The 22,191-nt window shown below is 41.5% G+C and overlaps 1 protein-coding gene across 2 annotated transcripts in view; it reads left to right on the top strand.

Annotated features, from left to right (window-relative positions):
• Nucleotides 1-215: 215 nt before the first annotated feature.
• Nucleotides 216-22,191, top strand: part of LOC118001788 (plasminogen-like) — a 38,943-nt gene continuing 16,967 nt past the window's right edge. The window contains exons 1-10 of one of the 2 annotated variants that reach the window (XM_034991934.1): nucleotides 216-349; nucleotides 4,688-4,823; nucleotides 6,103-6,209; nucleotides 9,405-9,519; nucleotides 11,269-11,408; nucleotides 13,354-13,474; nucleotides 15,094-15,212; nucleotides 16,598-16,760; nucleotides 17,473-17,618; nucleotides 20,751-20,910. In XM_034991934.1, the coding sequence (XP_034847825.1) occupies nucleotides 301-349; nucleotides 4,688-4,823; nucleotides 6,103-6,209; nucleotides 9,405-9,519; nucleotides 11,269-11,408; nucleotides 13,354-13,474; nucleotides 15,094-15,212; nucleotides 16,598-16,760; nucleotides 17,473-17,618; nucleotides 20,751-20,910 (1,256 nt within the window). In that variant the 5' untranslated portion in view covers nucleotides 216-300. Of the gene's footprint in view, nucleotides 350-4,687; nucleotides 4,824-6,102; nucleotides 6,210-9,404; nucleotides 9,520-11,268; nucleotides 11,409-13,353; nucleotides 13,475-15,093; nucleotides 15,213-16,597; nucleotides 16,761-17,472; nucleotides 17,619-20,744; nucleotides 20,911-22,191 lie in introns of both variants that reach the window. The other variant, XM_034991933.1, reaches the window with a different exon arrangement.

The raw sequence follows: 22,191 nt of genomic DNA, 5'->3' as shown, positions 1-22,191 counted from the left end.
GGTTGCGGGGAGAGAGGAATCAGGAGATAAGAAGGCAGCCTGGGGCAGTGGCGGGGGGCGGGGGGGGGGGGGCTGCTTTCACCACTTCCCAGCATCTATTACAGATTTGGATTTTGTAAGATCCGCCAGCCGAGGTAATGTTTGAACCCTTCAGAGCACAGTGGCAATGGGCGTCTCAGAAAATAATTAACTCCATGTGATTATCTTATTTGTGGATGTGTTTCCTCTCAGGTAAGTCAATAACATCTCGGGATTGGGACACCCAGTTTTCTGGGCAGTGCTGGCAACCCAGTCCCAAAGATGGAACATAAGGAAGTGGTCCTTCTACTTCTTTTATTTCTGAAATCAGGTAAGACAAAGGATTTTTTAAAATTTCAATTCAAATGTTTTTCCTAGCAATGTCCTAAAAATAGATCACATGATGGCTTTCTGTGCAGCTTGTTTAATTTAGCTTTTGATTCACAAGCATCCCAAGTCAAAATCTGCATGTATGATTGAAAAATTCTTTGAGGGGGCGCCTGGGTGGCTCAGTCGGTTAAGCATCTGCCTTCAGCATGGGTCATGATGCCAGGGTCCTGGGATCGAGCCCCACATCGGGCTCCCTGCTCAGCGGGAAGCCTGCTTCTCCCGCTCCCTCTGCTCCTTCTCCCTGCTTGTGCCCTCTCCCTCTCTCTCTCTCAAATAAATAAATAAAATCTTTAAAATATATATATAAACATTAAAAAAAAAAAAGAAAAATTCTTTAAGAACTGAGCTTAATTTGCCCATGCATGCTAAAGACCAGTGGGCAGGGGAAATGATGAATGACTTTTTAAATTGACAAGATTGCTTGCCAGTGATGGTTATTGTAGTTGAAACAATAGCCTGCATAGCCAGCTGCCCAAAAAGTTCTTGGCGCCCTTGCCTGGCTCTCAGTTCCATTAACTGAGACCATTTTTGTTAATGTGTCGTATTCTCTTCACTTTCAAATGTAAGCAGTGAAATACTTCTTTGTGTTTTCTGACCAGTCTGTGGGGGTTCCCTGCCTGCTGAGGCTTGACGTGAGCCTTCCATATGTCTAGGATTTGCTCCTTATGCCTGGAGAAACCACGCGCGTCGGTTTGCCAAATGAAGTATGCATGTAGGAATTCCATAAACCTTCACATAGTGCTTGAGAGAAGCTAGGCACATTTTTATATATATGTGTGTGTGTGTCCTTAGATAATACTTGCTTATTTAGCTGATGCGGTAGGTAGGGTAGTGTATTCATCCCCATTTTACAGAGGAGGAAATCCATACTTAGGAAAATGAGGTTATTTCTCTTTTGACCAAACTCCCAAATCCAGGAAGTGAAGAAACCAGAATTTAAGCCAAGACTTTTCTAGGAGGAATTTGGTGCTCTTCTCGCTTTTCAGCTTTGTTTAAACTTCCTTTAAAATATTGTAAGCATGTCCTTATAGTTTTGTGGGTTTTTTGACAGCTTTATTGAAATATAATTCACATACAATTTGCCCATTTCAAGCATACAATGCAGTGGTTTGCAGAGTTGTGCAACCATCACCACAATACATTTTTGAACATTTCCATTACCCCAGGAAGAAATTCCACATCCCTTAGCTGTCACCCCCAAACCCCCTCCCCCCACCTCCATCTCTGCCTAGCTCCTGGCAATCACCAATCTACTTTCTGTCTCTGATTTGCCTCTTTTGGACATTTCTTCTAAATGGAATCATACACGATGCTGGTAGTTCTTCCCATAAACAATGTATGGATACTTAAAATTCAATTTATGAATTGCCAGATAAAATTTTGTAAGCTGTACTTTAAATTAGAGTTAAATGTGTTTGAAGTCAGTGGAGCCATTTAAAGAAATACCAAAGAAAATACAGAGCAGAAGATTGCACAGAGATTTCTGTGGGAAATGGTAGTGTGTGGGGGTGTAGGTATGCGTATTCTATGTTAGCCTATGGGCAACGGGATTGGAACGCCAGGAGCTGACTCAGTGGCTCGCACCAAGATGGGAGAGCAAACTCTTCTGCAATAGGATTAACATAGGTTTTCGCCAACCTTGTGGGGAGACTTTCATAAGCTCTTTTGAAAGGAAGGCATTTACTCTCTGTTTCTGTGGATGCGTTTCATCTTTCCAGGGCACAAACGTGACTGGGGAGAGGAAAAAAACTATCCTTTTACAGCTGTTCTTCATGGTTTCATAAACCACTAAGTCTTTTTTTTTTTTTTCAAACACATGAGCATGGGTGTAAATATACACACCACAGTGATAAAAAATAAACCCACATTATTAATGTAATACATATGTTTCGGAGCAACATACATCTACATTTGGCCTCGAATATAAAGATACTTTTCTTTTCTTTTTAAGATTTTATTTATTTATTTGAGAAAGAGAGAAAAAGAAAGCGTGAGCAGGGGAGAATTGGAGGGGGAGAAGCAGACTCCCCACTGAGCAGGGAGCCCAATGTGGGGCTCGATCCCAGGACCCCAGGATCATGACCTGAGCCAAACGTAGACGCTTAACTGACTGAGCCTCCCAGGTGCCCTAAAAATAATTTCTTACTGAAAGGGTGTGTTTAATATTTCTTGGTCAACCAATACATTGTACGACACCCCACTGCCATAGAGCCCTCAAGTTGAAGCAAAGAAAATAATGCGGGAGAACTTTTCAAGCACAAAAGAAAAAAATGTATTCTTTTTGGGAATATTTCTTTGGGACATCAGCTCCTAAGGTGGTCTCAGCAGCTTTTTGCTATGAAATATAATAACATAATCAAAGGTAACTTAATTAAAGAGTGATATAAATGGAAATTTTCTTGTCTTGTTATCATTTATACCCCAGCCTGCTCAACTTTCTAAGAACTCTCCAGAAAGTCTAATTTGAGTCTTTATAGGATACGCTTTCCAGAGTTACTGTTTGCCATGGTTTTTTTTTTTTTTTTTACTATTTTATGCATGTATGTATGTATGTATTTGACAGAGAGAGAGAGCACAAGCAGGAGAGGGGCAGAGGGAGAGGGAGATACAGGCCCCCCGCTGAGTAGGGAGCCTGATGCAGGACTCCATCCCAGGACCCCGGGATCATGACTGAGCCGAAGGCAGATGCTTAACCGACTGAGCCACCCAGGTGCCTGATCTATAGAATTTACCCAAGCATACCTCTTCTTGGAAATAAGAGTTCAAATCGGGAGAAATACAGGATGAAGGAATGGACCTGGGTCTAAAACCTCTCCTTCTCCATAATCCTTTGAAACCTTTTTCTAGTGCTTTCTGGTACCTTAAGTTTAAATTACATCAGCCAACTTCCTGTTCAAGAGCCACCTTCCAGTTTGGAGGGAGGACAAATTGGGGGAGGACAGATAGCAGAGGGAGGGGAGCATGGTCTCCAGAAGATGACTCGTCTCCGTCTTTAGAATGCATCGGCTCTGTGTCCCATGTGTTCGCAGGTGGGCAGGGAGGGCCTTTCTGAGAATGAGGGGCTGACCCCTAATGATCCTTCCTCCTGGATAATTTTCATCAGTATCTAAACATGCTCCAGGATGTCTTATCTTTAAAAAAAATTCTGTGACAGCACAAGCTGTCTGGGAAGAGCTCCTTTCACAGCTAGGCTCCTGAAGACTTGTCTTCTCATGTGGGTCCACGACTTCTGGTCACTCTTCAACCCACTCAGCCTGGCTTTGGTCCCTGCCACTCCCCTGGAGGTGGTCAAGGCTGCCATGTTGCCTAATCCCATTTAGGCAAACTTTAGGCAGCTTAGCTGTCTTCATTTCATTAACCTCTTCTGGCCTCTCACCCTGGGAGAATCATTAGGGTTCCACACCAAAAACAGGGAGGCCACCATCTCCAGGCCTGGAGTAGAGCCGTCAAAGCCAGCTCGGGCACTGCCTGGGGCCTCGGAACAGAGAACACTCCTTGTAGTAGCTCTTGCGGGAACACTCTCTGCCCTAGCAAGGGGCAGAGAAACCCTCGGACAGATTCTTTGACTCCGATTTTAGCTCCCAGAAAAATCAAGGCCAGTATTTATCCCAGGCTCTGCCTTTTTTATCATTTCCTCAGAAATGCCAGAGACATTGTGGAAGAACATGATTTCTCTTATTTAATTCATAGTGAGCTGTCACCGTACGAAGCCCAGTTTAAGAATGATCTTGGATAGTAGTTGAGATTTAGTTCAGGTCTTATTTATTAAAATCATCAACTCACCAACATTTTTATATCTCGTGGTGGAACCATTCAGAGAATGTCACATCAGCCTAAGTAACAGTCACAACCACAGCTTACACTGTTGGCAATCAAGTAATGGCCTCCAAGTTGGGTTTACAGCCAGGGGTGGACAAACCAACATCAGTAATTGCCAACATGGGGGGTGCTGGTGGCCTCTTCCTGTTCCATCACGGCACGGCAATCCATAGCAAATAAACCAAATTTATTCTTATTTAAGGTTTCATGGCCATTAAAGTAGTAACAGAAGTTGTTAAAGAATCCTAATCTATCAATCTATCAATCGACTTGCTCTTTTAACATAATGCAACCTAATAGTGGAACCATTTTCCTGCCTCAACATTTTTTCCTCATGACACCTGTTCCGCTTTCCAAGAAAACAGCAAGTTTTATGTGATTGATGCACAGCAAATAGAGGATTACAAAGGCCTGATGACGGATCTTACCTGGTTATCCCACGTCCACCTTCTGTTTGCAGGTCGCGGAGACCCCCTGGATGACTATGTGAACACGCAGGGGGCTTCATTATTCAGCCTCACTAAGAAGCAGCTATCATTAGGAAGCATAGACGAATGCTCAAGGAAATGTGAGGAGGAAACAGAATTCATTTGCAGGTATTCTCTTGGCGTTGCTCACTGGTGGAAAGGTTGCCATTTGAGACACTATTATTTTGATAACGAGGAGTCTGCTCCGGGATTTATTAACGAAAACAGGATTTAAGAGGCGTGAGGCATTTCATGAGATTGGAGTTTGGAATCTGTGTTTGCTCCCTGGATTAGGAAGCCATACGAACATTTCCTTGTTAGAGTTTATTCGTGTCCCCTTTAGAAAAAATGCTCCCAAAGGATGTTATTTTTACACATGACATCACCAGCTACCGTTCTGAGCTCTAGTTTTTGACATCATCATCAGTAAATATTTAATGAGGTTCCTGTGACTGGACATGTCCCAGCCTAAGGAACAAAGAAGCAGAGATGCAGTGATCCAACATATTTGGCATATATGATCTCTATCAGTTTATGATAGATCTTTGTATAGTTGCAAGATCCAGTGCTTGCCTTTTTGTGTTTGTGGTGTTGTCACAGAAGCTGGATAAATGGAAAAATTTTTTAAAAATACATGCGAGGCGAGGTGTCGATAAGTGACATAATCAATGTGTGCTCTATAAAGATTCAGAGGAAAGAACAATTCTTAAGGGTTGAGAGGGCTGGAGAAAGCCTGGGGAGGAGGAAGCACTGAGCAGGGCTTTGAAGGGTGAGTGACAGGTACTGACAAGGCAGGAGGCATTCTGGTCCCAGGGAGCCACGTGGCCCTGTGAACAGGACCGAATGGACCACATCGGTGACAGAAGGGCTCATAGAGGAGCTGGAGCTGGAAAGACAGTCGTGGATGGCTTTGAATGCCAGACTGGATGTCCACAGCAGGACCACGGGGATGGGCAAGGTGGGGTGAGGTGAAGGGAAAGGAGATGACATGTAGAGGCTAAAGTCAAGGGGATTTTATAGGAAGGGGAAATTCTAGGAGTCCAGAAGTCACATAGACGATCTTGGAAAGGGGTTCAAAGCAATTAGAGAGTTGTTTCTTTCCAACACAAAAGCAAATATTCTAGCACATAAGTGAAGAAAGAGCAAAGTAGTTGAAATAGAGAGAACATTTGGAGGAGGAGAAGGTAAACGGAGAAGGAAACAAGAGGAACTACCTGTTGAGGTATCCTTTTCCAGCACTTCCTTGATACTAGGCCAACTTTAATGGGAAGTAACCATTCCAAACTCCTTGACCCATCAAGAGGTACAGTTATCTTTTGAGTCTCTTAATTATTAACAAAAGTTTACTTTCCTTAAATAGGGGAAATCATTTTTTGGGGGGTGGGGGTTTCCTGATTTTCTTCTGCAGGTCATTCCAATTTCACAGTAAAGAGCAACAATGTGTGACCATGGCTGAAAACAGCAAGTCTTCTATAGTCTTCAGGATGAGAGATGTGATTTTATTCGAAAAGAGAAGTGCGTACAATGTTTTCTTCTTCTTCCTTATCCTGGTCCCCTCCTTCTTCTTTTCCTCCCCACCCATCCCCCTTCTGTTCCCCTTTCTCCTCCCCTCCCCACCTCCTCTTTTATCTCTGTAGTTTATCAGACCAGAGAACCGAGGCAATATCATGCAGCAAAATTGAATTCAGACTCAGGATAAGATTTGGTCACTAATCCCATTGGTCAAGTTGAGCATATGACTTCACCTTTTAGATTTCATTTTTCTTGCTTTAAAAAGGAAGGAATTGGACTGAAAATCATGTCTACTTCTAGGGCCCGGGAAATAAGTCAATATTTTATTTTCTTTTTGAGGAGAGGGGAATCTAAGCATTCCTTATGATCTTGGCTTTTTGACTGCAGGGACCACGGTCCCTGGGCCCTAGCTTCTGGACTGAAGCCTGCGGAAATAGAAAAACTGAGGTGTCTTAAATCCTCAGTAACATTTGGATACAGACAAAATCTTTACTTTCATTTTTTAACATTTCCAATGTTTTTCGGTCATGGTCTCGATTTCCCTCAGACTCGGAAATGTGATCTTTTGGAAATGTGCAAGAGCTGCAGTTCCTTTTCCATAGTTTCCTTGAAAATTCTGGGTCAATATTCCCATTGTTTAGGATAACAGATGGCCTCGATTCCTATGGAAATTGTATGACTTTTTCGAGATGTAAAATTCCATTAAGTATGTCTGAAGATTTAAGTGAATATATGACCCTTTAAAAACAACCCTGTAGTCTGTTGTTGACTGGGACTGGGACCATTTATAGTAACAATGCGGCTCTCCAAATATTCTGTATCACGGATGTTAAAGAAACATCCTCTTTCACTCGTTCTTCACAATAACCTGCAACATCCTCTCTAGTCTCAACACAAAACTCTAAATATGTAAATATGTTTTTTTGAAGTATTTCTTTAGGTTAGGATTATTTCTATGCCTCGGTTCATCTTCTGAGGTTGAATTAGCTGTGTACCTGCCATACTCCTTTTCTTATCACTGTTTATCCCTAACTCTTGAGGTTAAAGTGCAGAGCAAACCTAAAGTTTATCTGTTGAAGTTACTCATTTTTACAAATAGTAGAGGATGAGTTATATAGGGTTACCTACTAGATTAAAAAAGGGGGGGGGGCTGGTGTGATTTTCCCGGCAAAATGCTAACATTTAAATAAATCATTTGTAAATTGTTAACCAGAAAGAAGAGGAAGGTGACCGCTAGGCTTAGTTTGAATAGTTGAATAGTTGCTTGTTTTCAAGGTGATGGAAAGGAGTAAAAGGTTATATAAACTCTGGTGGGTACATACAAACAAAAGAGAGGTAAAAAGTCAAAAGTCAGGCATTCTGCAGCTCTTGTTTCTTTACTGTAGCTCATCGACCCACTGCTAAATTACCTGCCTGGGCTTTTCTGGGAACACTCAGTGTCAGATCACACCTACATCTGCCCCTGGCCTGCACGGCCGTTGCTGCCACCAAGGTCTAAGTGGTCACTGTCACTGGTCACCGTGACCGTGGCCTGGCCAGTGACAAGCTGTGACTTCCCTGCTTGAAACTCCTCGTGCCCTTAGAATAAAATCCAGATACTTATCTGAAAGCTACTGGGGCCTGTGTTATTTAAGACTACCCCATTTGCTTGGTTCACGAGGCTTTTCTACACTGGGCTTGTGGCTGTTCCTCCCACATACCAGGCACACACCCTGCTGTCAAGGCCCCTCTTTTGTTCTCACCTCCCACATCTCAACTCAAGCATCACCTTTTTTGAAAAGCCTCCCCTCACCGCTGGGCCTCCAAAGTACCTTGAATTTACACTTTTGATCAATGTAATATGTCTACTGTAATAATCGCTCTCAGTGAAGATGCATTTGCAGTCTTTATACATAGTCTTGGGTTTAAAAGCATCTGTTTGCTATTGGTGTGTTAAAAGAACTTTCCTGAGATAACTGATCGATTAATTAAAAAACTTGGCTAAGGTGGGAAATCATGAAAGATGACACACATATACCTTCAATATTTTATATTTTCATAGAAAACGCAATTTACATTGGCACCTTTTGATGTAGAGTAGAGGTTTCTTTCTTTGAATATGGGGCTACTGAAAGCAGTTACCTGGCGCATTCCTTGCATAAACTATCCTCTAAGTACATTGCCTAGGAGAATTGGTTTCCTTCTCTTTGAAGTGGAGCAAGGTCTAGAGACATCTATTAATCTGACTGTGAAGTATCTTTATATTTTTAGGATTTCCCACCCAAAATTCTATAGCCAACCGTATGAGTGGACTACCCTCAGTGGGCTTGATAGCCTTTTAAAAAACTATTCAAGTCTTTCCAGTCCTTAAAAACATTCATCTTGGTTTTTTTTAAAGCAATTTTTTTTTCACATTCATTTCTCAGTTTAGATCATCCTTAATCAAATATAGCTGGGTAAAAAGTTTTGACGATGAAAATAGTTGACTCTTGTAAACAAAAACCCCACCTGGTGGGGACAGAATTGGGGGGCACACTGGAAGGTGACCCCACCAGCCCCAGGTGCCCACCTCACCACATGTGGGACATAGGTGGGCATCTGACCATGTGTTTTTAAAACAGCTTGGAGTCTCTTGGCTAACCAGTGAGTTGGCTAAGCGGAGGCCAGCTGAGAGGGTCTACTGTCCACATTTAAAATGTATAACTGTTTGGCAGTTTTTCATATTTAAAATACCAGGAGCCTCAAAAAAAAAAAAAAAAGTGGCTTGGATCTCTTTCTACCTCTGAAAAGTCTGCTTCCCCCACTGCCTGAAAAGCCCCTGTCCCTCTTCCCTGTCACTCTGTCCTCATGCTATTTGTTTTCTCTGTTACGTATTTCCCCGCAGGGTTACCTTGATTACTTTCTGTAACCAGCCCCCAGAGTCCACTAGAACATAAGCTCCATGATGGTAGGGACTCCATTCTAGACTCCATGTGTCTCCCTCACCCAGCACGGTACCTGGGACACTGCGGGGCTGTAACTTTGAATAAATAAATCAAAGCACCAAACGGCTCAGTGAACTGCAGCTCTTACACAGATGGGAGATGGTAAAGTCTGTCTTTTCGGAGATTGGGAAAACGGTGTCTCCTATGCGAGTCCTTTCAACATGACTGAAGAGTGCAAAGCTTCTTCGTGGTGTTTCTTGTGGAGGGCTTGCCCACTGTGTGGATCCCCCTTCAGTCTATCTTTCAGAGTGCAAGATTGGCAATGGGAAGACCTACAGGGGGACGATGTCCAAAACGAAGGATGGCGTTGCCTGTCAAAAATGGAGTGACACTTCTCCGCACAAACCTAAGTAAGACTTTCATCTCCGTATTCACCTATGATACTTAGAATGATCATCCCATTACTTACGATGTGAATAAGCAGGTACAGGGAGAGCTTTATTGATGTTGAGGTAGACCGGTTCAGTTACTTATAGCACAAAAGCAGAACATGGTTGCTTTCCATTTGCTCTTGTGTATATCCTGTTGTGGAAGACCAAGGATGTGGAAGGATTCTTAGGAAAAAGAGCAATAAAGCCATGAATGCCAGGGGGAGTCTGAGAAAAGAGCAAAGATGATCATGTTTAGGGCTGAATGAGCCTAAGTCAAACATACCGAGTCAGAACCCTCACCACTTGCTCGCCTCAACATGGCGGAGCAAAGGAGCAACTAGAATATAAATGAAAACCAGATGATCTCGTAACTTGCCCACTAATTATTTTAGCGTCGTTCTGTTTGTGCTTCCTGCAGGATGGCATTAGGCGGCATTAACAGTAACACTTCTCACCCATGCTCAGTGACAATGCTTATCAAGTAGGAATTTACTGTCTGCTACCCCCCTCCCCCATCAAACTGCCTTTATTATACCTCTATGAGATGGGCAGATATAATATTCCCAAGACATATGGCTTATAGAGAAAAAATGATTAAACCAAATGGCCAAATCATGGAGTGTCAGGGGCTTTAGAGATAGTCTAGGCCATCTCGACCCCTGCAGAGGAGGACATTGAGGCCCTGGGAGGTGCACTTTACCAAAAACAGGTGCAGAGAAGCACAGAAACAAAATCTGCCATTTAGATTCTAAGTCTCGGGGTTCGGTCAAATTTTCATCTCTACACAGCAACTCATTTCTAGAACTGGAAGTGAGCTTAACTACCCACCCCCACACATCTGGAATCAGACAGACGGATTTCAACTTGAGATGCTACTTATTAGGTGTTTGCCCCGAGGCAAGATAATATTATGTTTGACATTGGGCCTCAATTTTCTCATCTGTAAAATAGGGATAATAAGACCTTCCCGAGAGGGGTTTTACTAAGGCTGAATGAGAGAATGTGTAGAAAGATTTCAGTATTGCCTTGTGCAGAGTTCACACAGACAGAACGGCATTAACTACAACTACTTTTTCAGGGAGAAGGGCAACTGACAAAAGCAGGTGTTTGGAAGGAATCAAGAAGTTGGCAGGCTTTTGAGGCCTTTGTATTTCTAGTGACTGTGCATAAAAACACTTCGGCTCTACTTCTAAGACTCGGCTGTCAATATAGTGATAATGGTAATATTAGCTACTGTATGGAAACAGCCTACCAGTAGAGAATCGGAAATCAGACAACGGAGCTGAAATGCATGAACCCCATGGGAATAGCCTCTCATTCTGCCTTCCTAATAACATACTGATTTTTAAAATACATTTGACCCTTGAACAACACGGGATTAGGGCCACTGACCCCCTGTGCAGTTGAAAATCCATGTATAATTTTTGACTCCTCCAAAACTTAACTGCTAATAGCATACTGTTGACTGGCAGCCTTCCCGAGAGCATAACCGGTCCAATGAACACGTATTTTGTATGTTTCGTGTATTATGTGCTGTATTCTTAGAATAAAGTAAGCTAGAGAAAAGACAATGTTCCTAAGAAAATCACAGGGAAGAGAAAAAAAAACATTATAGCACTGTACCGTATTTACTGAAAAAAATCCACCTATAAATGGAGCCATGCAGCTCCAGCCCATGCTGTTCAAGGGTCCACTGGATAGTGAGGGATTCTTTTCCGCCCTGCACAGATACACGCCCCAGAAGCACCCCCTGCAGGGACTGGAGGAGAACTACTGCAGGAACCCAGACAACGACGAGAAAGGGCCCTGGTGCTACACCACAGACCCTGACCAGAGGTTCGACTACTGCAACATTCCCGAGTGTGAAGGTCAGGCATGCCTCTAGAAAATGCTTTCACATCTGCCCTTTATCTGTAATTTGCTGCAAAGGATTCCCTTACAGGGATTTAATTAAAAACCAACTAGTGGCATGTTTGACAAAATCGAGTAAGGTATGTACCTCTTGGGAAGACCAAAAATTTGCTCAGACCCCCCCTCCTTTTTGAGCTTAATTATTTAATTAAAATGTTACGTCGATATGTACAAATAATCAAACTAGATGTAAATTCTAGATACAACTTCTTATGCTTAAAGCTCTTACAGGGCATAAAGCCAAAAAACAGACCTGTAATTAAATAGTTAAAATGAAACCACAGAATCAGGGCACACAGGTGGGGAACCTGCTTGGGACTATTCTCTCCCTCTGCCCTCCTGCCCCACTCTCTCTCTTTCTTTCTCTCTGTCCCAAATAAATGAAGTCTTTTTTTTTTTAAATGAAACCACAAAAATAAAATCCTAATAAATGTATTAATTTAATGTGGTAGACTTTGTTGTTTCATCAAAGCTAAACAATGAACCAGTTTTTAAACAAGCAACCCATTGTCTTCATGGAAAAACCAATTTAATAGTGTACCTCAAGACTAAATGCTAGGGGCGCCTGAGTGACTCAGTCATTAAGCGTCTGCCTTCGGCTCAGGTCATGATCCCAGGGTCCTGGGATCGAGCCTCGCATTGGGCTCCCTGCTCAGCAGGAAGCCTGCTTCTCCCTCTCCAACTCCCCCTGCTTGTGTTCCCTCTCTCACTGTCTCTCTCTCTCTCTCTCTCTTTGTCAAATAAATAAATAAAATATTTTTTAAAAAAAGTAAATGCTAAAAAAGTTTAAGACCTCCTATTGAAAAAATTTTCTTTGTTCCCTATTTTCTGCTACATTTATTGGTGGAAAAGGGGAATGGATGAGGGCAGAATTTGTGCAACAATGTGGATAGCTTTTGCACCATGCGACAGCTCAGGTCTCCTGTCTGTTTCAACCGCGGAGATGCTTTATTGGTATGCAATGTTGTGAGGTCATCTGGTCTTTAATCCACACAAAAGCATCAGTTTTATATCAAGTCCCCCTTGGTTTTCCTTATTAGTACCTAAAAAAATGAAAATCATTTATTACTCTGCTGCACCATGTTATTTCAATAATTCCAAACCAAAGTTGCAGTTTTTAAATAATGTAAGAAAGCAAAAAACAACCAGGCATCCTTCTCAGTACAGGGGTCCCCCATTATCCGCAAGGAACACCTTCCAAGACCCCCTGTGAATGACAGTACAGAACCCTTTAGATACTATGGTTTCTTTTCCCTGTATGTGCATACAACAAAGTTTAATTTACAAATTAGGCATAGAAAGAGATTAACAACAATAACTGAGGGTAAAGGAGAACAATCATGACAATGTACTATAATGGAACTTATGTGAATGTGGTCTCCCCACCTCCATGTCTTATTGGACTATATTCTCCCTTCTTTCTCTTGTGACGATATGACATGATAAAATGCCTGTGTGTTGAGATGAAGTGAGGGGAATGTCATGGGACATTTAATTAACATTGGGGACATTAATAAACATTGGCTTACCAATGTTTAAAAATCCTAATAGAGAACTTACAGATTTCTGAGACTATATGCACCTTCTCCCCCAACCCCCTCCCACCCACCAAGGGCCAATGCATCCCAGGTTGAGGACGGGGCATTATGGAATTTCTGGATGCTGTCATGACTATAAGAGAGGGTATTGACCAAAATACACTGATTTTACCATTTGAAGAGGGAACAACATTTTAGATTGTATTAGAAGAGTCTTTATAGCCAATTTGGTTCCCAAACGATTGTTGGAAAGGACAAATGAGTAAGTAGCAGGTGGTATTTGAGACATTTCTAGGTTTACACTTTTGTGATTCATCCATTTCCGTTTTTCTTCCTTCTTCTCTTCCTTCTCTATTCTGTGCAGATGAATGCATGCATTGCAGTGGGGAAAATTATGCGGGCAAAATTTCCAAGACCAAATCTGGACTCGAGTGCCAAGCCTGGAACTCTCAAACCCCACATGCTCATGGATATATTCCTTCCAAGTAAGTCTCGCTGGGAAAGAAATGAGATGTTTACAACTCTGCGGCTCTACGGGGTGTTTCATGTGATTTAGATATTTTCGAATTCCTCAGGAAGCGAAGGCATCTGAAGTTTTGAATTTCAAAATTTGTATCTTCCCACATGACTGCAAGTGAGGTATACATTCTGGCTCCTCAAAACGTGGCCCATGGAGGAGGGATACCATCTGAGAGTTTGTTAGAAATGCAGATTCTCTGAGCCTCCAAATCTGAATTTGCATTATAACCAGATTCCTGGCTGATCCGTGTGCACATTAAATTTTGAGAAATAAGGATACATCTCACTTCTCTATTTTCTGAATATTTCCCTCTTCTCTTTATTCCTTTCTTTTTCCTTTACACTGATGAGATTCAAGGCTTTCTAATGTGTGATCTACAGATGGGCTCTAGGGATTTTGTGAATCCCCCAACGTTTTATGGATATTTGTATCAGTGCATTCTTCTAGGGTGAGGATTCCTAACTTCCACCAGAGCTTCAAAGGGGACCATGAATTATAGTAGGAATCAGAATCCATGATCTAGAAAGCAAGGATGATTCCTAGAGTAGGTCTTATGGGGCACATTAATTGTACTGGAAAATGCCTCCCTCTCTGCAGCTGCTTCTCTTCTGTCTCTCTATTCTACGACAACTACAGAACCATAATGGGGCTTATAAAACTTGTAAGAAATGGGACCAAGCCACAGATTTCACTGTGGAAAACAGCTCCGCTGAATTTCTGTACCTCCCATACTATATAGCTAGCTTACAACACAGCTTTGCCATTTCCCTTCAAAGAAGAAGCATAGTAAGGACCTCAAGGCCCAGACTGGGTAGATTCACTTTCCAGAGACTAGAAGAGGTTTGCTCAAGCCACTGCTGGTTGCGCTCTCCATCCCGACTGAGTATCAGAGAAAGCCACAGGCCTGCCGTGCATGTCACACTCTTAGTCACTGGGTCCCTGCTGAGCTCCCTGCTGAGCTCCCTGCTGCACTATTTGGCCAGGTGCTCACAGGTGCATAATTGTGCCTCCCAGTTTAGAATGAATGAGCCCTGGGTATTATATAAGACTAATGAATCCCTGAACTCTACCTCTGAAACTAATAATACACTATGTTAATTAATTGAATTTAAATTTAAAAAAATTAAGAAAAATTATCCCTCCCAGTTTTTCTAAGCTTGAAGGCTAGCAGGGCCGGAACCTGGCAGACAAGAAGGGCCATTCCTTTAAGTTATGAAGATGCCAACTTCTTGACCGTACTGTGTATTAGATGACAATCCCTGGTCAGTGGGTACTTTGTGTTGTAAAAATGCTATCATTTGCTGCTAAGTAACTGGAGTTTGCTTCCACTAATTTTCCAGATGGCCAAAATGATAAAGTTCTGTGATTTTTTGCACATGTAAACTGTTAAACAGCCCTCAGGCTATTGAGCTAATCTTTCTAATGAGACTGTTATCTCTTTGAGGACAGCCTGCATCCAGTCATTTCCTTGGATGCCTGACTGTGCCTCCCACACAGCAGGTGCTCAATAATTGCTCATTTGAAGAGATTCTCGGCCATAAATGTAGATGTTCAGTGCTATTAAAATCCTTCTTGCCCGTTCAGATTTCCAAACAAGAACTTGAAGATGAATTATTGCCGCAACCCCGATGGAGAGCCCCGCCCGTGGTGTTTCACCATGGATCTCAACAAACGCTGGGAATTCTGTGACATCCCGCGCTGCAGTAAGTATAGTGCAAACCCAGGGCTCGGCGATCCTCGCCTGTTCTGCCCTTGGAATAAAAACAAACAAACAAACAAACAAACAAACAACAACAAAAACCCAAAACACAAACAAATAAAAACTTTGTATCAGTGCTTGAGTGCTGTGCCTAAAACATGCCCTCCAAGTCCTGAGGGATGTAATTTCTCTTCTAAAACAATTTATTGTTTCATCTAGGTAATTGAGCAGAGCTTCTACTGACTATGTTTTTGTTGCTGTTTTTCCTACCTCTTCGGAGTACAGTTGAATGTAGGTTTGGGGGAAGTATCTCTTTCTTTTTTTTTTTAAAGATTTTATTTATTTATCTGAGACAGAGAGAATGAGAGAGACAGAGAGCACATGAGAGGGGGGAGGGTCAGAGGGAGAAGCAGACCCCCTGCCAAGCAGGGAGCCCGATGCGGGACTCGATCCCGGGACTCCAGGATCACGACCTGAGCCAAAGGCAGTCGCTTAACCAACTGAGCCCCCCAGGCGCCCTGGGGGAAGTATCTCTTAAATCCTACTTTTCTCTAGCGCTAAAGGGCAACAGACCCATGTTTTCTGGTACGCGGACTTCAGGATCAGAGTTCCTTGTAACTGATGCTTTATAAACAAAGAGATTTCTCTGGATGTGCAGTTTTTCAGTGAGCCAAACTTGTGAGAAAGCAGCAGGAGAATAGCGTTAAGGGGAGACTTGGAAGGAATGACTCAGAAGGAACAATTTTATATTTTCCTTCTGTGAGAATTTGTAGCAAAGGACTAAACATTTAGATGAGAGCAGGCATCAAAAGGTAAAAAAGATGCAGGAGACCCTGATGGTGGCTTCCTGTTCTTTGACCTGACAATCATCTTTTGGGACTCTGAAGGTTATCTGGTACTATCCTTTATGAATATCAAATTTTCTTTCTGTCATCTTTTTTTTCTCTCAAGAATTTCTTGATTTCTGTATGCCTACGCTTTTCCTTGGAGATAATTTTTGCCTTTTTTCAGTGGACTCTGTTGTTTGGCTTTATGGAATGCTGGGTGGCACCCAGTTAGGTTTCCTCAGAGAATCACTGACTCATCACAAAGGGAGTCATATCATTGGTATATGTGATCCTGACCATGTATGATGAACTGAGCAGAGAAAAAAATAGAAAGAAGCATCTGCACCCAAGGTCTTATCTTGGGAGGAGTTCCTCATAAGATGATCTCATAAACATAGATTCTACCAAGTCAACTTCTTTTGAAAATGGTAGACAATTTTCAAGTGCCAGGTTCTAAGAGAGGATGAGCAGAAGATGTTCCCTGCATCCATTCCCCTATAACATCTGTCTGTGCACTCTTAATTGTAAAAATATTCATTGTAATGTATTACCCCCATTCAAGCAACACCACCACCCCCTTCTGGCCCAAAGTATCAGTGTCTGAAGGGCAAAGGGGAGAACTACCGGGGGAAGGTGTCCGTCACTGTTTCTGGACATACTTGTCAACGCTGGAGAGAACAGACCCCTCACAAGCACAACAGGACCCCGGAAAACTTCCCTTGCAAGTAAGTCTGCCTCTGGTCCCAATCCCTGTCTGCTGAGAGGAATGTGAAATCCCACTGACGTGGTCTTGGTTTTGTTCCTGGAAGAACCTACGCTAAAATATTCTACAATGAAAACTGGCCAAGCCATCAGCAAGGGAAGTGAAATTTTGCACTGATTTTCCTCTAACAATTGTTCTCAAAGTGGCTCCCCAGACCAGCAGCATTGGCACCAGCAGAATTTGTTAGAAATGCAAATTCTTGGGCCCTGTCCAGATCTACTAAATCAGAAACTCGGGAGTGGGCCCCAGTAATACGTTCTGAGAAGCCCTCCACTAAATGCACAGTGAGGTTTGAGAACACTTAAACTCTATGGCTGTAACACTTAAATCCCATGGCTCTGATGTGTCCTTCTTGAGGCAGGAACTGTGTGGAAAATACCCACTGTGTTTCCAGCATTGACCGTAGCGCCTAGCACATAGCAAAAGACCGATTTTGTTTGACTATCTGCAGTCAAGACATATATTCCCACCATTTACCAGGGAGCAGCATCAGTGCCATAATTCTGTGGACCCTGTGGAATCCAGCTCTGCTTCGGTTTCTACCTGTCATTTGGTTTGTTTAAATCTGGAGAATTAGCTGGGTACATCCCCAATGTTACCATTAATAAGCATGCGTACACCATTATTCATTTAGCCTTTTTGGAAAGCCGAACTCACTAGCGCATCTTTTTCAGAGATTTGGATGAAAACTACTGTCGCAACCCTGATGGAGAGTCAGCTCCATGGTGCTATACGACCAACAGTGAGGTGAGGTGGGAACACTGCAATATTCCGTCCTGCGAGTCCTCTCCATTAACCTCGGAAGCTTTGGACGCCCCTGGTAAGGAAGGGCAGTGAGAGCCGACCAAGGGCCCCAGTGTGCTCTGTGCTTCTCCACTCAGGTGGAATCACAATACGCAGTAGCTTTGCTTATAGTTTAATTCTGTTCTGGTCAGAGGACGTGCTCTGTGATTTCAATTCTGTTAATTTGTTGAGGCTTGTTTTAAGGTTCAGAACATGGTTCAGAATATTGGAAGAGTGTAGCCCTGCTGGTGTTGGGTAGAGTGTCCTATAAAGGCCAAGTAGGACAAGTGGGTTAGTATTGTTTAGCTCTTCTGAATCCTTACTCTTTTTATTTTATTTTTTTTGTCTCTGTTCCACGCATTACTGAGAGCTGAACAGTGACATCTCCAACTTCAGCTGTTGATTTGTCCATATCTTTTTGGTCTTTGCTTTATCTATTCTTGAACTCTCTGTTGGGCATAGAGACATTTAGGATTGTTATGACTTCTTGAAGAAATGACGACTTTATCATTAGGTAATGTGTTTGGAATACTTCCTGCTCTGGTCTACTTTTACTGATAGGAATACAGCCCTTGCAACTCTATGTTCACTTGTGTTTGTAGGAGATCTTTTTTTTGGTCAGCCTTTTAATCGAGATGTTTAACATTTACATTTAATATCATTGTTAACATGGTTGGATTTAAAAGTTGTTTCGACTTGTCCTGTTTGAACTTTGTTCCTTTTGAAATCTTTTTCTCCCTTTGTTTGTTCATTCAGTATTTTTTGATTCTCTTCTATCACCACTATTTCCTTATTAGTTAAACCATTTTTGGTGTTTTTAGTATTTTTTTCTAATATTTAGAATATATATATTTAACTTACCACATTCTACCTTCAAATGATACTACTTTATTTGATGTAAAATGTAAGAAACTTAAGACATTGTATTTCTATTTCCTCCTTCCAAAGTGTTTTGCCACTGTTCTCAAAGAGCTTATTTCTACTGTGTTATAAATCTCACAATATATTGGTATTATTTTTGCCTGAATAGTCACATTTCAAAGCGATTGTAAATTAAAAATATCTCTCTATCTATCTATCTATCTATCTATCTATCTATCTATCAATCATCTATCCATGTATACCATTTCTGGTGCTCTTCACTTTCTTTTGGAGATTCAAATTTCTATCTGGTATCGTATTCCTTAACCTTTAACATTTTTTGTAGTACAGATCTGCAGCTTATTTAAGACTTGTATGTCTGAAAAAGTCTTTATTTTGCCTTCAGTTTAAAAAAATAATTTTGTTGGGGGTAGAATTCTGGGCTGAAGTTTTTTTCCTTTTACCACTTTAAACATGTTACTCCATTATATTCTGTTCTGAATAACTTCTGACCAGAAATCTTATCTTTGTTCCTATGTATTTCATACTTTTTTCTTCTCTGACTGCCTTTAAGACTTTCTCTCATCTTTGGTTTTCAGCAGTTTGATTGTGATGTGTCCTCATGTATTGTTTATTTATTTATTTTTTGTGTTTATCTTGCTTGAGGTTCTCTGAGCTTCTTGAATTTGTGGATTGTTGATTTTCATTACTTTTATAAAGTTCTCAGCCATTATTATGCAAATATTTTTTCCTGCTCTTTCTCTCTTTTTCTGTTTTCCTTTTTTTAGACTCCAATTACCCTTTCATATTATCTCATACCTCTTGTATGTTTGTTCTGCCTTTCCCCCCACTTTTTTTCTCTCTTTGAGTGTCAGTTTAGATAATTTCTACTAACTTATTTTCAAGTTCACTGATTCTCTTTTCAGTTGTGTCTGGTCTGCTGATCAGCCCATCAAAGGAATTCTCCATCTCTAATATCATGGTTTTTATTTCTAGCATTTGCATTTTTTCCTTTTTTTTTTTTTTAATAGTTTCCATCTCTGCTGAAATTCTTCACCTATCCATGTATATCATTCACCTCTGGTATAAAATGCTTCAGCATATTATTCGTAGCTACCTCACGGTCTCTAATAGTCTGCTCTAGTCATCTCTGGGTCTGGCTCTGTTGGTTTCTCTTTCTTTTTTTGGTATGTCTTGTGATTTTTCATCAATTGCTGGATATAATGTGTGGCAGAATAGTAGAGATTGCAGTTCCTTCCACTTTGAAATGGATGCCCTCTTTTGTAAGCATGCTGTATGGGTAATTAAGTCAATCTAGTCAGTGGATGAACTGCATTTGGGTTATTGTTGCTGCTTTTACTTTAAGCAGGCCTCACATTCCTCATATCCCCTTCACACTCCTTCACATTCCTTAGCATACTGTTTGGGGGTGCTCAAGAGTTTTCTTAGGATTCTTAATTCAGTCTCAATTTTTAGCAGTCACTGCATGCTTGCACCACAAAGGAGTCTTGCTCTAAACCAGACTTTCATGACAGACTGCTGTTTCTTGTTTCTCAATGCTAAGCTTTTGATGGAGGTAGGCATTCTCTACCTTCCTGATCTCCCCCCACCCCCGTCTTAGATGGGCTCTATGTACCTGAGCTTTGAAGGTAGTGTTATCTTAATGTTCTTCCCCCTTCTTTCCATGGAACTAAATTCTAACTTGTATCCGTGGTGGTTCTTAAGTAGAAGAGTAGCAGACTTCTGCTCTGTGTCAGTGAAGGATCCTGGCACAAAAGAATTCCCGGTCCCTCCTCTAGGGGAATAGATTTTTGCCTCTACCGTTCTCTGAGAAGCAAAGGATATTTTGCCTGCACTCTTGAATGCAGAACTGTTTCCTGCCCCATCACCCAACAGCTTAAGGGTTTGGCTTTGTATAAAGAAAATGTCTGGGGAAACACACAAGGATCTCATTTCTGCAGCCTGCACCACTGAATGTACCTCTGAGCTCCTACCCAGTTGTTCTCATGAACACCCAGTAGACATCCATAAACAGGAACTTGCACGTGAGTGCAATTTCCAATTATAAACACTCTGACCCATGTGTTTTTCCCTGAGTTTTAAATTAAATATTTACAAGAAAAGTTAGGTCACTAAAGTTCTACAGTGTGATTGATCTATTGTTTTCTTTGCAAGTCCATTTCCTGGCCAATATGAAAAGAAAGCAGAGTTAATTCCCAGAGACTACTGTTCTGTTTGTGCCTTCAATTGCTTCACATATCTCTGTTCTAGTCGTTACTTAGTTGATTATCTTCTATTTCAGCTTTAGTACCACCTGAACAAACTCCTGTGGTCCAGGAGTGTTACCAGGGCAATGGACAGAGTTATCGAGGCATGTCATCCACTACTATCACAGGAAAGAAATGCCAGTCTTGGTCGTCTATGACACCACACAGACATGAGAAGACCCCAGAACACTTCCCAAATGCGTATGTCTTTGCTTTTAACCATGAGAGGAACAATAACCAACTTATATTTCTGTTAGAAGGTCCATGCTATAAACTAACTTCTTAGAACCAAATTTCTCTTGGCTCCAGAATGTGAGGCAAAATGTCTTAGGTGCTTTGCTTTTGAACAAAAGCTCTGAAAAAAGAGAAGTTAGAGACTGGCTATCTTTCCTGAGCACTTTTGTGAGAGAAAGAGGAGATGTATAGAGGTGTTGAGTTCATGCTAGCGGAAGGCTCAGGAGAACGAATGACCAGAAACTTAGAAACAGTACCATTCCACAGCACCTGGTAAAGATCAATGCAATCTTTCAACTATGGAATTTTATCATTCCAAACTGCAACCTCTGAAGTGAAGTTTGTGTTTGTCATTGTATCACAGATATCTATATACTTGAATATATATATTTTCATATATCATCTAATATATATCACTTAAGTTGTACTGACACCTGGATCTTGAGCATGAGTGGTCAGCAGTGATAGGAGTTGCCAGGACTTGAAGAGCAAAAGCAGGAAGTATACAGATGCTGATAGGCAAAATGGACTGGTAGATGGACAAAGACCAGCATTTCTGCCATAAACATTTATAAAATGTAGGGGATAAAACTTTTTTCACATGATGGACAACAGGTATCAGAGGACTGAGAACTTTTAAAAGGGGAAATAAATTATTAGTAGTAAATTAGTAATTGGGCTTACCAAGACAGCTGGGGTTTTGTAGGCTGGGTAAGAATAAGAAAGGCTCTGTGCAGAGAAGGAGCTCAAAGAATAGGCACAGCTCTCCTTAAATCTTTGGCTGAATATAAAAGTGCACATGCACAGGGAGAGATTCCACAAAGTTCACAGGACAAAGAAAAACTACTGAGGAAAGAACAACTGAGAGTGATGAGATAAACGGGGATTACAGAACCCACACAACATTGAGAGATTCTGTGTTCAGAGATTTGAGATTCTGACAGAGAGACCTCATGGGACACCATAAGCATTCAGTAGCAATTCTAGAAAAGTCACACTTTAGGAGTAGAATTAATATATTCTTAAAATAAGGGCAATTCTAGAAACACCCCAGCAAAGCTTAAAAGCAATCCTAAAAGGATCAGAATAATCTGTAAGTAAATTAACTGTTTGCCACACATAAACTCAACTGTCTTTAGAGAAAAACAACAAAATCCAGTCACTCAGTCATGTGGCATCTACAATGTTTGGCACAAATTTAAAAATTACCAGACATCCAAAAATCATTAAACGTGATCCAGAGCCAGG

The sequence above is a fragment of the Mirounga leonina genome, unplaced genomic scaffold (assembly GCF_011800145.1).
Source record: "Mirounga leonina isolate KUSES-001 unplaced genomic scaffold, KU_Mleo_1.0 Mir_54, whole genome shotgun sequence".
In the NCBI taxonomy this organism is placed as follows: domain Eukaryota; kingdom Metazoa; phylum Chordata; class Mammalia; order Carnivora; family Phocidae; genus Mirounga; species Mirounga leonina.
This window is presented reverse-complemented; position numbering and strand designations above follow the sequence as displayed.